Raw genomic sequence first — 16,138 nt, 5'->3', positions numbered from 1 at the left:
TTCACTAAGAATCACTTTCTGTTCTTCTTGCTTCCTTTTTCTTTTTCTTCACATGTTATATATTTGCTTTGGCTACAAATGGCCACAAGTAGGTTGCTGCCTCAAAGAGGTGCTGAGGTCATCAGCTCTGATCCTCTACAGCACCACTGGCCCCGGCCTGAGGATCAGATCTCACATACGCACACACTCGCTGCTTTTTAACTGAAAATAATCCTCCAGTGCCAGTCTCCCTCTCTCTCGCTCTCTTTCTCTGTTTTCTTACTCTGTTTACTGGTCCCTTTATGACCCACGTTAACAAGTGGGACCGCTCTGCTCCGTCTATAGTGGTCATGAATCAGGATTGTGCTTACAGTGTGTTACAGACCCGATGACTGCATGAATGAGTGATCATGACTCGTGCATAAACTGAAGGGCTTAAAGGGGAAGCCTGCTGAATTCTTACATAATGTCACTTAACGTGTTTTAGCAGTACTACTGTATATTTAGAAAAAAAAAGTTGCATAGAATATTTTGTGTGTTATGCACACAAGCTGAACAGATTTTAATAACCACTTAAGTGAGCACCAAAGAGTCCTGAATAGAACTCTATGGGTGCATTTTGCAATGCCAGAGATGGTAGCTGTCTGACCCACTGCCCCCACCCTTCTATTAAAAAGCCAATCATCTTCTTTGGCTCAATGTGTATTCCACATCGAGCCAATTGTGGTGTATTGACGCAACTCTCTGAGTAGTGGAATGAATAGCTATCTCAGGGCATTAGAAAGATTGCTGCTGAGTGGTGGGACTTGCCATTACTTTGGTATCAGTTGGGTCTGAAGAGTGTGACTGTGAAATCTGAAGGAATGGTTAGAAAACAGTAAGCTTACGCAATTTCTTTGACCCGGTCTTTAGCTCTGTGTTAGGGTAAGGCTCAAGACTACATTCACAGTCACTCCCTCAAAACCAAACTACTGAGTGTAGACTGTAATAATGTAGATAATAGCATCAACATCCGAAGGAAGTTTAAATCGCTCAAATCTGCATTCTTCCTAACACCAATCACAGTGTCATACATTTGGGATTAAAAAAAAGTCCAGTTGTTGAACTTTATGGTTATATGACCCATTGTGTATTGTGTTATGTGTTATTTGTTCAAACACTATACTGACAAGTTATTGTCTTCATCACAAGCTTCAAGTAAAATGTTGGGCTAGCCACGTGATTGAGAAGACACTACCATACGAGAATGCAGTTTTCCTCGGGTTCCGCTCCTTGCTCATGGGGTACAGTTTCAGAAATCCACTTTTGCACATCAAATCTGAAAAATATTGGGGTGGAATAAGGACAGTATGCAGATGTGTACTTCCTCGTGTGTCGCACACAGCAGGAGATAATCGGCTTCAGATGGGTTTTCACTACAAGAAATATCCTTATTGGTTAAAGTGATGGAGCTGCTTATGGAGAGCATGCTTGAGGCAAGGCACAGGTTGACAACTTGCTGAATTCATGATCCAGTATGTGCATATATATATATATATATATATATATAAAGAGAGAGAGTAAGATAGATAGATAGATCAGTTTATATCAGTCTATTTTATGCTACTGACTTTCAAGGAAGATTATGGAAAAAAGACATCTCTTTTCCTGCTGTAGTGAGTTTGATTATTTACACTGTCTCACTTCAGCCGTGCTGTTGGAGCAAGGAATTGCAAAACTGGTGGAGTATTGAAAGAAATGAAACAGCAACAGTGGAGGCTAAATAAATAACTGAATGTCTAAGTGGACGCTGTGAATCTGAGACAATATATGAATTTTCCAAATAATTCCTTTGTAGATAAAGCATTAGTATAACAGTGTTACTTTTCATCCTCCCACTTATAGTAGCAAAGAGCTGAATCCTGGGAAACTTTCCCACCGAACGGTGCAGACAGTGTCCTGCCTGTCACGTCTATGTGACAGCATTTATTCTGTGGTGTAAGTGCGGGTGCTTAAAATATGTAGGAGACAGGCAGGCTGTGATTCATAGAGCTGAGGAGTGAGGCATTGAAGTGTCTTGTGTCTAATGTGTGAACGCAGACTAATATTGTCTGGTGTGGGTTTTAATTACCCCCAGTCATTTGGTACCCTCTCAAACCAAAGCTTTCCATCACATACACTCCACCACCCCTCTCCCTCCTTATCCGTCTCTTTGTTTCTCTCTCCCACACACTCTCTCTCTCACACACACACACATGTACTCAGGCTGCGATTTATGCCAAAACCACAGCGCATGGAGATCCTCCCTCTGCTAAGTTGAGCTTTCACTATAGCATCAAGTCATCAATTAATTCATTAAGAGACACCTCCCCAGGCGCTGAATAGCTGCTCACATCCTAGAGAGCATTACTGTTTGCATAAACACCAACTGGTAGAAAATGAAGTTGACAGAGAAATCCAGACACAGTCTCCATTTCTCACTCTCTGTCTCTCTCTCTCTCACACACACACACACACTCTACAGTAAAAACAAATACACCGAATGATGTCAAGGCCTTCTGACAGAGATGAAAGACACACTGAAACACACAAAGAGGCAAAAAAAAACCCAGCTTGCAGACAACAGGCAGGTATTATGACTGAAAGGAGCGTCTTCCCTCTGTCATTGGATACATACATGAGGTACAAGTATCTGTACAGCTGTGTGTGAAAAGCCTGTGTCCCTCTGGTCTTTTGCGTTGCAGAATTTGTACAGATGTTTGGGAGCCACCTAAGTCATGTTTGAACACTGTTTTGGTATATTTGTAATGCATTTAACTTTTTGCACCTAAGGCAACCTGCCATGATTGAGCTCTCCGAGCTGTCGAAAACCAAGCCTTCCAATAAAAATAATGAAACAGCTGTCATCGCTGTAAGGAAAGCCTACTTTATGCTTGCGGTTTGAACCGGATTAATAAGATAGCCGAAAGTCTTTAGCGGGCATGTGCAGTGCGCCTAGATTTCTCCCTTGAGAATACACCTGATTACTGTGTTTGAGGGAGAAAGAAGAGGAAAAGATCATTTGGATCTCGTTGGCCAGACCAATTATCACCAGCTGCTAGGAGAGTATTGGCACAGATTGAATGGAAACATTTTAAATACGCCACACACACACAGAGACGCACACACACAGGGTCAATGTTTTCTTCCACAGGTATGCAGCACTGATCATTCTGATCATAATCAAGAGCATGATGATGATTATAATGATGACTACAATCTGAGTTTCTGGGCTGTTTGAATGCTGTAATAAAAAAGCTACAGTACACAGTAAGTTGAAGCTTCAACAAGGGTGACAAGAGGAAGTGAGCGCAGGCCAGAAGCCAACGGAGTAACACAATATGGCATTCTTTCAGATGCAATATGGCTTCCTACCAACGATTTCTCAAAAACAAGCTTGAAGTTCCATTTCTGGTACGAGCATGTGCACGGAGGCCCGCTCGCACACACATGCACACAGGCGCTGGCTGAGAAAAGGGACTCACGCTGTGAGCAGGGTCTGTGTTGCATTATGCGTTGTAGCCAGAGCAATGAAACAAAACCACAGTCGCCGAAAGGTTCACTTTGCCCAAAGGACACTGAACTGCACAACAGATACACAGGCTGTGAAATTTCACAGCAGATTTTTGTCTTTTCCGACAGCTGAACACGTTGCTTTCAAACCAAAAAGTAAGCCAGCCTCACTTGTATTTTTCCTCTCAGAGCAAACACACTCGCATACACACACATAATCTATGTGTACATTAACCACAGACATTTTTTGATATACACTAATTTCCAGTCTTCAAAGGGCTGTCAGAGTTTATTATCAGCACAAAACTGGAATAGCGTCAAAATTGAACTGCTTCTTGAACAGGCCTCATGACAAGCAACAACTAGCTCCAAAATTCCAGCTCAGAAAAGGGCCGCTGCCAACTACTGACATTAATTACTTCAAGATCTCCCATGCTTCAACATACCCAACAGTATCTACACTATTTGTCACATCTATTTGAGGGAAAATTATCGCTATTAGCAATGATCTCACTCCTGGGGATTGTACAGTCTCTGGTTGCAAAAGTGTGCAGAGTAGCTGTTTTATTAAAGTCCTCTGATTGTAATTATTTTATTAAATTATCATTATTGATTTACACAAATACTTTAGTATCCTTCTGAGGCTCGAACTCAGAATCCTGCTGAAACAGACGGACTTTTTCATGCAGAGTATTTTTCATCCTGTGCCTCAGGAACTGAGTTTCACTTTGGCTACCTCCTTACACCAAGCAAACTGTTTAGTCTAATTTTAGTTTGTTCACAATCTTACTTGAATTTTTGCTATATTGTGAATGAAACACCCACCTGACTGTACACGTGTAATCAGACAGATCAATAGATGTACCATTAAAGTATTTTTCTTTATCAGTAAGCGTGCATTTAAAACTCTCAGATGGTGACAGGACTTAACAGCTGTGAATACTGACCAAGGGTGAAAGTTCATAAGTCCAAGTATTTACATTTCAGATGTAACTAGCTTTTGAATTCTTAGCATAGATTCTCAGCTAAATTAGCAATGCGGTGTGTGTCAAAGCATCTCATCCCAACACCTTGTGAGGATATACAAGTGCAAAAATAGAGCTTCTCACTCCCAGATGACAGCAGTAGTAGTGGCTACAGCAGCAGACACAGCTCATATAGTCTCATGTAATCCTACAACAGAATGGAAAGAGGTTTTCATTTTTACTGCTCCTGTAGTGTGTGTGCGTGCTTCTGTGTGTCTCTCTCCTGGATGTCTTTTTTAGTGTTTAGTTAGAGCACTTGATATACTGTACCATCAGCCTTGCTTACAATCTGCGTCCACGTTTCTGTCTGTTTGAGAGATACAGCAGGTCTTCGAATCTAAAACAGAAGGGTTCGCCAGTCGTCTGGACCGTGCACAACTTATTTTTTGCAGCGTGGTTTACAAAACCAGTCATAAACACTGATAAGAGCTCATGGAAAGAAGTTCTTGAAGTGAGAGAGAGGCCATTCCCCCCCCTGTTTGAACTGACGGATAAAGACCTGAAAGAAACTCTGTGCGCGTGCGTGTGAGCATATGTGTGTGCCTACCCATGACTGCACGTCAGAGGAAAAGGGTCAGTGAAACACTGAAGGTGAAGAAAAGTATGACAGTGCAAAGTGCAAAGCTAAGCCGTCAGTTTATTCCCAGCACTGTTTGCTGCCACTGAGACTAACAACGCATCCTGCCGGCAGCTTTGAAGATGAAGGATGCCGGTTTATAAGAGTGCACGGTGAGCTGCTTAAACATTAACCAGAACCTCAGTTTGAAAGGTTACAAACAAACAAAATGGCTAGGAAACATCCGAACTAAGGCCTGTAGGATATCTCTGTTGTCCAGATGACAACCGACTGGCCGGGACTTGTTTTGCACACACGTACATAAAAACATGCGTCTGACTGTATACAACACAACTAAACAATGAAATCAAAAAGGGCAACAAATATCGCAAAGAAAACATGCATCACATGGGTGTGACGTTTGATCACTCTCTGGAAAGGGTTTTACAGAATCAGCCGAAAGCGAGAATACAACCCTCAGTCTAATGTGCTTGGATAGAAACGGCAAACTCTGATTAACTGTTTTGCACATAAAGAGAGCATCTGACAATAACCCCTGTAGCCTTAATGACAAGTTTTGATACCTTAGAATACATCATTAAAGATGTGGTTTGACAGCTATTAAGAATAATTTCTGGGTTTTTCCAAAGGTAGCTGCATAAACCCAGTCATGCTGTTCTACAAGCAGGTCTGAAATATGACAGAATCCGCTGTTCAGAAAAGGGCTTCAAGGGTTACTCCTAGTAGGCTGTCAAGATTGTAAAGAGTTAAAGAACAGCATGTCTATGGCTACAGGGCATAATTTGCATTTCAGAATTTTCAGTACTGGATTTTGTCTTATATAGTTGTTGAAAGCACCATGGTTAGCGGAGGAAAAATAAACTCTTGTGTTTTCATTGGTTACAAGAAATTTTGCAAAATCCTGATAACATTGCTGGAAATGTTTTTGTTATCTCTCTCTCTTGTTGTTGCTCTGGAATGATCCTAAACTTTGTTAAGATGTTGGCAAAAGCCCACGAAATTAAGAAAGAAATACATCACCTAACAGAAAACAGCTGTTTTAAAGAATTCGTTTATTTGTTCTTCTTGATTTTTACATTTTTTTTTTATTAATTTATTTTTATTTTATTTTTTAGCCACATATCACAAGGCATTAACACAATTTCAAATATTGTTGCATGTGGCTGACACTGTCAGTCGGTTGCCTCTTAACAGCACCTGGGAACATTTGAATGTACTTTGTGTTTTCTGTTGTGTAGATCTTGATAACTGGGGGCAAAAAAAAGCACAGATCACAATTCGCCCAAATGATTTAGGGATATGGAAAGAGGTGTAATTTCCACTGGAAATGAGGCTCTGTCTTACTTTCACACGTTGAATTTCTTCCAGTAATATTAAAAAGTGTCCACTTACCACGACAGAAGAGAAAAGACATTAGTTCTTAATTTTATTTCCAGGTATACCATTCAGGAGCTGCAGCAGCAGCGACTGGTAGAAAATCCATTTGTCTTGGGTTTAGACTGACACAGTTGAAACCCAGGGCAACATGGTACCCTGTTTTATGCAGTCTAAGAGGCCTTTATAAAGAAAGACCTGCAGGCATTACTCAGTCTTAAAAAAATTATCATCCAATCAAAAACAAACAAGCTAAAAAAAAAAACAACCCAACTAACTGTATTTTGATTTAGTGCTAAAATTTGTCTATATGTGCTGGAAGTTGACATCAGTGAAATATAACACAGCAAAGCTTTAACACATGAAGTAGCAGGCCTCTATCCAGGAGACTAATTGTGATCTAAGGTGCAATATGCATGATGACAATGTGGATCATAATTTGTCTAATCTGAACTCAAACCTACATGTTTTAGGCTTTAGGAGTGAAAGACCCTACATGCCAACAATGAGTGAGCAAAAGCATAAAGATTGCAAACTAAGAGAGTCTCGTGGAAATATGTACAACTCTATTCTGTAGGTCATTATGGTGGTTGAGTTCACAGAGGAAGGAGAGCTTCTTCCTGATCCTAAACTCTTTATATGTTGAGTTGTAAAATGAACAACTGAGGAAAATGTATAGCCCTTTTATTTCACTGCCTCTCTCTTCCTCACACAGTTTCTTCATCATGTGCCCCCCCTCCAACCTATCCGACATACACCCCGCCCCTGGATTAGGTTCATCTACTTCATTTTCACTATTCTCGTCTCGAGGCCAGCCCCTCCCTCCGTCCCTGCTGGCCCTTGCAGTACGGCACTTGTCCCCTCATTCTGCATGCTTTTTAGCCCTCTTCCCAATCGTCCTTAATCTTCCTAAATTATTCAAAACACTTTGTCTTCTTCTTGTACCCAAGACATCAAGTAAATTACACGAAAACTGCAAACTAGGGGAAAAAAAAGAATCACATTTGTGATTTTTTTTTTCCAGAGAAGCTGAAACCTTCCTTTATCGCCTTCCTTTATTGAACAGTTGATGGGGATTTCTGTAAATGAGCTCATCATTTAGCCTAAAAGGCTTGAGTGAGGACACTTCCACGTCATTCGTGTTATTTAGCTCATTGCATTACAGACTTAGAATTTGCTGTCGAGACACCCAAATGCATCGAGATGCACATTCAAGATCGCCCGATCTGCCTTTAAGATCACGATGGAAGTAATCAACAAAGTTTTATGAGATCCTTTCAACCATCTCCTCTCTTTTGTTCAGATGTTAGTGTGATATTTAAAGTTATCAAAAGGTTCTGTTTTCCATGTGACTCGCCCTCTTCTATTGTTCAGTTTCTTTACAAAGATCTACTTCTCACCAACATTTAGTGTTTGCGTCAGCTTAAAAATGCACACACACTTTCCCAAAACCTGCAAAATGTTAAAAACTAAAATACTTTTCTAAAAATAGCCATTTTCACACTTTTGTGAATCCAGTGCAATGTATCTATTTTTATATATATATATATATTTTTTTTTTTTTTTTTTTTTTCTGGTCAGGTATAAAAAAGTGTAAATGATATTGGTTAAATAAAATAGTTTATATATGATTCAGGGCTTGTGCTTTTTTTCTGTTTAATAATTTTGCCAGTATTTACAAATGTCTCCAAATGTCCCTCTACCTAATGTGATGATAGATCTAACATTAACAAGGACCAACATGTTTTTCATTTATCTCAATGTTTTGTACCTTTAAATGACAAAAAAAAAAAAAAACACTTATTTTTAAAAATAGTAAATAAATAATATTGACTAAATAAAGCTGCAAAATCACTTACTTGGGTTAGTTATTAGTTACCTTTATATTTAAAAGCATGCAGGCTAAAATGGGTTACCTGACAAGAAAAACAAACTTTAAAGAGTAAAAACACTCTTTTCTTGGGTTTTATTGCTTCCTTGGACAAACTGTGACTTTTTCCTACAGTATGAACAGCTTCCACTGTTTCTGTTGACTTAGCAGCATGTTCACATCTGTCACTGAGAATGTCCCAGAGCTTTAGAAATGGGCAACACCAGCAAACAAAAACCTTTTAAACAGCTGCTATGTGTCAGAGTGGCTGACATGTGCTGTGACTGTCAAACAATATAGAGCCCCTTTCCCCCTGCAGACCTGCAGCTGAATGGAAAATATAAGGGTCTGAATTGGTTTGTGATGGATGTGTCTTTCTGTGATTGTAGAGTGTTACACTGAGGGTTTTGTTTTAGTGTCTATCATCAGTCATCTTTTTGCTTGTCCTTTTCACTCTCTGGCTGTTTCATCGACATCCTACACCGGGGGCTGCACTTCAGATTATTGCAACACTGTTGCTTTTAAGGTCCACGTGATTCTAACACCTCTGTATACAGTAATTAAAATAAAACCAAAGTTATTTTAAAAATAAAATGCAAAAAGAGAATTTTTACAAAGCCAAATATGAAGCATGGCCAAAGAAAGGACGGTGAATAAAGATCCTCATTAAAGATTTGATACAAATCACCACACAGGAACACTAAAAGAAAAAAACCTTTTGTTTAAATGTTTTCCAACACTGAGATTCAGGGATGAAACTGACAATTTCACTAATCTGCACAAACAATTCCTAAATGACTTCTTACAGTGTTTGAAATGCCCACAAGCTTTTTCTGAATCTCTAGCCTGCATAACTTGGCCATCCTGGCCATCTGAAAAGCATTCTGCACTATCTGCAATCTACAGGCTTACTTATTCGTGCCAGCTTGTAATAAAACACAACTATTGTAACTTTGATCACTTTTATCACTCAGCAGCTGATGAAACTTGCAGACACAAAGAGCTGACTCGCTGATAAAATCGTGAAATTTGCCTCTTTTGTGTGTAACACCTGTTTCTTTTTGGTATTGAATAAAAAAAAAATCATGTAATTAACTATGCTATCCAAATTTGAGGATTTTGCACAGTTATAATCCGTTTTAAAATTGATTTAATTTGAATTACTCGCATTTGCAACCAATAAAGCAAATAATATCTCTTCTTCTCTGCAGCATGTTCTCGTGCTTGAATGTAACAATAAACTGTATAACCAATAGCAATAAATCTACTTTTCTGTGCTTTGTGTCACAAGACCTGATCGATTTTGTTGAGAGATACTTGTGTGATTGGGGAATGAAGAAGGGTCTGTTTTCAATTAGCAGTGTGGCGAGTTTTTGCAGGATTCTTCAGATAAATTAAAAGCCATCGCTTTATTGTAGCGGTGAAGTCGAGCAATGAGAAATGATGCTGTGGGTCATTAGGCTCAGTGGTCTCGTTTGAGGTGGTTTAAAAGCCTCCATTATGGCCTGCGACGAGCTAAATGGACTTTCAAATTGCATTTCATGTTGCATGTGACTTAAATCCAAATATGCTCGTGGACGTGAGCCGAAGTATTCATTTAAACAGAACCGCAGTAAAGGTTGTATTTGAAGGGACTAAATAAACTAAAGCAATTAAATTATTGGCAGATTTAAATAAAATCGTATTATTATTATTATTATTAAACCATATAATTGACACACACAATTTTGCGTAACGAAAATCTTTCCATTTCTCAATCTACCTGGTTAGGTTAATACATTTTCCACATCTCCAACACATCAGCACATCCTGCCACCGCAATTCTAATTTCATAATTTCAGGTTAAGTAACACTTCTCGTCATCAGACAGTCGCTCCGGGATGGGGGGCCGCGGGTGGGACTTACCGACACACTCGTTGGCCTCCCTGGCTGTGGCTCTCTGCCACGGTCTGTCGTAGTGAAAAGGTTTGCACCTGTCGCACTCGGGCCCGGCGGTGTTGTGCTTACACTCACACACCAGATTCCCGTCTCGGTCCTTTACACACCGAGATGCGTGTCCGTTGCATTTGCATCTCCCTCCGACCTGCAGGTCCGACACTGAGTAGAAATACGAGTCCCGGGCCAGTTCCGAGTCGTCCTCATTCTCGTCGCCGAAAGTGTGCAACCTGCTGAAGATGACCTTAATGTCCGTGGCTGTGACCCAGTCCTGCAGCACCGGGGAGTTGTCAAAGTCATGCGCCGACGGTCTGCCGTCCAGCGTGCTGAAGGCGATGAGCCCGCCGGTCAGAGGGTAGATGTCGGTGTGTGAGTCCGTGCAGACTGCCTCCTGCTCGTTCTGCTTTGTGATAACGGCCCTGTTGGGCTTGTTATACATCTTCCTGCACTGGGTAGAGTAAAACTGAAAGGGTACCCAAGTTTTCCCGTAGTCCATGGACTTGTAAATAGCCATGGATTCGGGTCGGGGCGAGCAGAACTGTAGGCTCACATACGTTACCTCAAACTTCTTGCCGAGGGACAGAGTCAGGGTGACATTTTGCGGGTACTGGATGAAGTTCTCAGACTGCCAGCAGGTGAGGTTGTGAGGGTTGTTAAGATCCGTTAGATACGCTGGTGGGTGATACTTCTTGGGGTCAGAGGCGTCGCAGGTGTGACAGTTTCTGGTTTTCTCCTCTCCTATCTCGGCAGAGGTCACCAGGCAGTAGCGACTCGACGTCTTGCCGCAGGTACTGGACACCCTCACTTCCTTCCCGAAGGCGGAGTTGACGAAGTCCGGGATGCAGCGCCGCGGGTTGCCGTGTTCGTCGTAGCAGGGATCCGGAGGAGAGGTCTGTGCTGCAAACATGCTCATCCCGTACCCTCCAGAGGCGCTCCTGCACGACAGGGACACGGCGAGCAGCAAAACCAGCACAACATCCACAGCTGTTATCATGGTGGCTCCGTGATCCCCCAAGTGTGTCTGCAGAGTTGAGAGGGAACACAGAGAGCACGAAGAGTGAGTTATTTTAGTGATGACACAAAAATATATTAATATCTGATAAAAAATATAAGTGATAAAAAACTGGAGTATATTTATTCCTACAAGACACGTGAAATTTTGCTTATCTAAAATCCATAAAAGCTCACTTTACCTGAGATTTATTTTAAATAATGTAAAAGACCGGCGAAGACGCGCTACTTTTCTCACTCGCTGTTCTCGGTTTATTTGTTTCTTCCAATCTCTTGCGTAAAAATAGAGAAACGCATGGATTTAAGAGTCGCTTGTGTCCTTATAGCAAGTCCCGCTCCTCCTGCCGGTCTTTTCAAAATCTCTCTCTCTCCCTCCCTCTCTCGCTCTCTCTCTCTCCACATATTCTCTCGCGCGGATCGGATCTTGCTTGGCACGGCTTTAGGTCAGCTCATCTTGGGTGACAGCAGGCGGAACAACGACGTCCACTGGTGGCGCTTCAGGAGACTGTTGCGGTAGTGGGGGCGCAAATTACCTCAGGAGAGAAGACAGAGAAGTGTGAATCTGAGAGACCCCCCCTCCGCAGTTGATCCGGTACTTTATGCTGGGTTGAGCACGTTTAGCAGAAGCCAGGTATGACAGTGAACTCACCCTTCCATACAGTAAAAGCCCTGCTGTATCCACAAAATATTTGCAGTTTTCTTCCTCTTCTACTGCTTTTTTCTTTCTTTTTGCCCAAGGCCAAACTGGTCCTAATTTGCCATTTACTTTCCCAATTTTTAAAAGTATTGGCATTTCACCATTTTAAAAATGACTTTATTTCATTCTGTTATGTGTAATTATTTTTAAACGACATCAACATAAAATGTTTCAGAAGGACAAAGGGAAAGGTCTTATGTCCCTCTCAGGTTTCTGTCCACAGTGGAACAGTTGGAGGGATTAGGTTTACTTAAAATGAAACAGGCACTAAATTGTGGAGTGCGCCAATAATGTGCTCTTTTTACTATGTTAAATTCGAGTGTTTAGATTATTTGGAGAGCAATTAAGCGTTGTTTTTTTCTTGGTTTCTTATTGGAAACCAAACTGCTTCGGGATAGCAGCCATACTCAGTTGCAGAATGACGCCAGCGTTTGTACTTTCACACGGGTCGGGTCTTGAAAAATAAAACATTTGCACACCAGATTCAAGGCTTTTTTTCTGTGCAGGGTTTCAGAATACATGCCTCTTGAGTTGGAAATCTTCTGTGACCAGCTGCTCCATGAGACCTGTTGAATATTGGCACAAAAAGTAACCGCGCCATCTTGTGCCCGTAGAGGGAAACAGCAGCTCAGCGTTCAGTGACCGGCTGCTACTGTCTGTATATTCCAGGTGATGGAGGCATAACACCACGTACTATTTAATGGAGAATAAAGACCTTCACTGCTTAAAGGAGTGAAGCATGGGTTCTTATGATAGCCAGGCCCAGTTTTATTCGTTATCCGGGATACTGTGAGAAATTTTCAAGACATATTACTTGAAATTAACACATTAAGGCATCAATTACTCATTTCATTCAATGCATTTTTAACTTTTTATCTTATACTACCTACACAACAAATTCGCTTTACAAAATCAGTCAGCTTGGAAAGTTTGTTAACATGCTCAAAGTTCAGGAATACTAGAAAAGCTACAAGAAAATTCACATTAAATTGTGCAAATAATGTTTTTGTTTTTTAGGCTCCGTGCTGGTTGAATCTTTTGTAGACCTCTGCATGTGTTCAGTTATTGGCATCAGCAGTGAAATCATCAATAAAAAGACGCTGTGCCAGTTCTTTTGGCACCTGAACAAGCCCCAACAGAAGCACAACAACGTCTGACAGATGAAATGCAATTGAGATCACTGGCAGCGTTTTATTTTTGTCCATAGATTTTTGGGGGGATGTAGCCTACAAAAATATTGCTCAGTGCACTCCCAAAAGTTTTTTTTTTTCCCACCTTGTGAGGAATCGACTGCTCATCCTCATGATTCCTCGTGCTGTCAGGTCCTTTGCCATTTCCTAATTATCCCGTGGTGAGCTGCATTTCCAAAATGAAAGTTTATGGTACAGTACTAGCAAAGCATACACTTTGATGTTGCCAAAACAGAAGTCCACCTCAACCTAAAGGCAACTTAATCAACTCTGTTGTAGATGAACTGAGATAAAAACCACAAATGAGAAACATTTAGAGGCTGAGTGTTCGTGGTTAACATTTGGGCATCGTGTTTTAAAATAATTTGAGGTGATAAAATTATTTTATACAGTATTGAAATGAATTCTTCGTTTCTTTGTATTTTGCTTCTAATGTGCCAGACGTTTGTGTAATTTTGAATAGGGGTCTTGAACAAGACTTGTCCAGTATACTGACGTTCTTTCAAAGTTTTACTTCAGACATTGGCTGCTTTTTCATTTATTTTCAGTCTAGTCTTTGTACCAGAAAATTTTCAGAGGAATGTTTTGTTTCCTCGTTCTTTACTTGACACTGACCTATGAATCATTTCGGCATAAAAGGGGCCGTAACTTACGGTGCCACTTTTATGCTCGAATGATTCATATAACAGACAGCTTTGCATAGAGACAATTGTATTTTTAGGCCCTTTGCTAGTAGCCACCTGTCTCAAAAGCATGAAACTTTTTTCCCTCTGCCCTTTTTTTCCCAGGATGAATCTACAAAAAATGCCAACACTCTTTCATGGGTATAAAATGGTATTCTTACACCAACAAGGTGATTCCCAAAGAGTTATTAGTAAAAAAAAAAACAAAAAAAAACTTGTTTTATTTTGGGATGGTGTGCAGCCCATCCTTCAAAAAAACTGAGGAAGTTGTGCAAAAGAAAGAAGTTGCAGGCCTAAAAATAACTATCTATGATGATGAACAGTATCTGAAAGTTATGTTCTTAAGAAATGGGGAAAAATCCTGAAAAGAGTCGACGCAGGACTTGAGAAATTACCCGGCTGAAGGGCCAGATGAGACCTTTTCTGATGAAGTTTCAGGAAAACCTTATCAGAAGTGGTCTCGGTGGAAGAGTGGCTGTTAAGAAGTCCTTCTTAAGGAAGGTTGGGGGGCTTCTTTGCCTCCCTCCTGCTGTGTGCCCAGCCTGGAGGCTGCAGTCTGTGACCGGCTCCCGGTGCAGACGGCTCCCCGTGATAGTGTTTCCTCACCTGGCTCATGTGTTTTTACAATTTTACTCTTTAAGTGTGTGTGTGTGTGTGTGTGTGTGTGTGTGTGTGTGTGTGTGTGTGTGTGTGTGTGTGTGTGCGCGCGCGTGTGTGTGTGTGTGTGTGTGCGTGTGTGTGTGCGTGGGGGGGGGGGTGTATGGATCCATAATCGTTTATGTTAATGAGAGTGTGGGGAGTGAGTTGGAGGGTGGGGTGGGGTGGGCTGCTTTTAACCATGTAAAGCACTTTGTGCTACATCTTTGTATGAAAAGTGCTTTATAAATAAAGATTGATTGATTGATTGATTGAAGGTTAACAGGGAGAAAAGCTTGAGGTATGCCAAACTACACAAGAAGTGGATATCAGTGACTACCAGTCTTATGGAGTGACTGATTCAAATGAAAGATTTTGGTTTAGCTTGTTAAAAGAAAGAGATGAGGAGAGAGGTAAAACAATGAGTGTCTACAGCCATCTGTAAAACACAGTGAAGGCTGTGTCATGGTGTGTGGCTGCATTTGAGCCGGTGGTGTTTGAGATGTAGTTAAAAATGATGGAATTGTGAACACAGAAAAGTACCGTCAGATTTTGATCACCACGCAATCTGGAAAGCATGTGACTGGCAACAAGTTTGTTTTTCAGCATGACAAACAAAGTTGTTCTGCTTCTTTGCTCATGTGTTTTAGCATTTTATCTTCAAGTTATTATTCCATGGTTTGTCTTTGGTTTTAAATCCACAAAGCAACTGAATTACACAGGAATAAAGAAAAATGCAGCACAAGAATTTCAGTTTAATTCAATTCAGTTTTATTTATATAGCACCAAATCACAACAACAGTTGCCTCAAGGTGCGTTATATTGTAAGATAAAGATCCTACAATAACAGAGAGAAAACAATCAGATGGACCCTGTGGGCAAGCACTCTGTGACTGTAGGAAGGAAAAACTCAGACAGGAAGAAACCTCAGACAGAATCAGGCTCGGAGAGAGACAGACATCTACCGTGACCAATTGGGATGAGGGGAGGGAGACAACACAAAAGACTTGCTGTGGAAGAGAGCCAGAGATTAATAATAACTAATGATTTAATACAGAGTGGTGTATAAACACATACTGACTGAAAAAGGTGAGTAAAGAAGAAACTCTCGGTACATTGTGGGAATCCCCCAGTTCACTAGACCTATTGCAGTGTAACTAAAGGAGGGTTCAGGGTCACCTGATCCAGCCCTAACTATATGATTTATCAAACAGGAAAGTTTTAAGCCTGATCGTAAAAGCAGAGAGAGCGTCTATCTCCCAAATCCAAACAGGGAGCTGGTTCCACAGAAGAGGGGCTTTAAAACTGAACTTTCTGTCTCCCATTCTACTCTTTGTAGTCTCAGTTAATACTTTTAGTGCAGCGTTGTGGATCAATTGAATATTTTTCAGGGAGTTTTTAAAACAACCTGATAAAAATGAATTACAATAGTCCAACCTAAAAAAAAGATATTTTAGGGAATCCCTTTTTAAGAAATTCACATCCAGCACACGGAACTTTCTTTCTGTGGACAGATCTTTATAAAACATGGTCTTCCTGCTCCTTATCTTTTTCATTTGTCTGTGGCTTTACGTCCTGATTTTCAAATATTATAACAACTGTGTTTTTATTTCTCTTTGTCAATTTTTGC

The 16,138-nt window shown here is 40.7% G+C and overlaps 1 protein-coding gene across 1 annotated transcript in view; it reads right to left on the bottom strand.

Moving 5' to 3' along the window:
• ntn1a (netrin 1a) overlaps nt 1–11,807 on the bottom strand; it is a 58,095-nt gene extending 46,288 nt beyond the window's left edge. Inside the window, exons 1-2 of the mRNA XM_084930978.1 lie at nt 11,485–11,807; nt 10,262–11,312 (exon numbers count right to left, since the gene is read on the bottom strand). Coding sequence (XP_084787104.1) covers nt 10,262–11,285 — 1,024 coding nt within the window. The 5' untranslated portion in view covers nt 11,286–11,312; nt 11,485–11,807. The remainder of the gene's footprint in view (nt 1–10,261; nt 11,313–11,484) is intronic.
• Between the last annotated feature and the right edge of the window lie 4,331 nt (nt 11,808–16,138).

The sequence above is a fragment of the Perissodus microlepis genome, chromosome 6 (assembly GCF_051167445.1).
Source record: "Perissodus microlepis isolate ML-2025 ecotype Zambia chromosome 6, ASM5116744v1, whole genome shotgun sequence".
Lineage (NCBI taxonomy): Eukaryota > Metazoa > Chordata > Actinopteri > Cichliformes > Cichlidae > Perissodus > Perissodus microlepis.
Note: the sequence above shows the minus strand (reverse complement) of the source record. Positions and strands in the feature narration are given on the sequence as shown.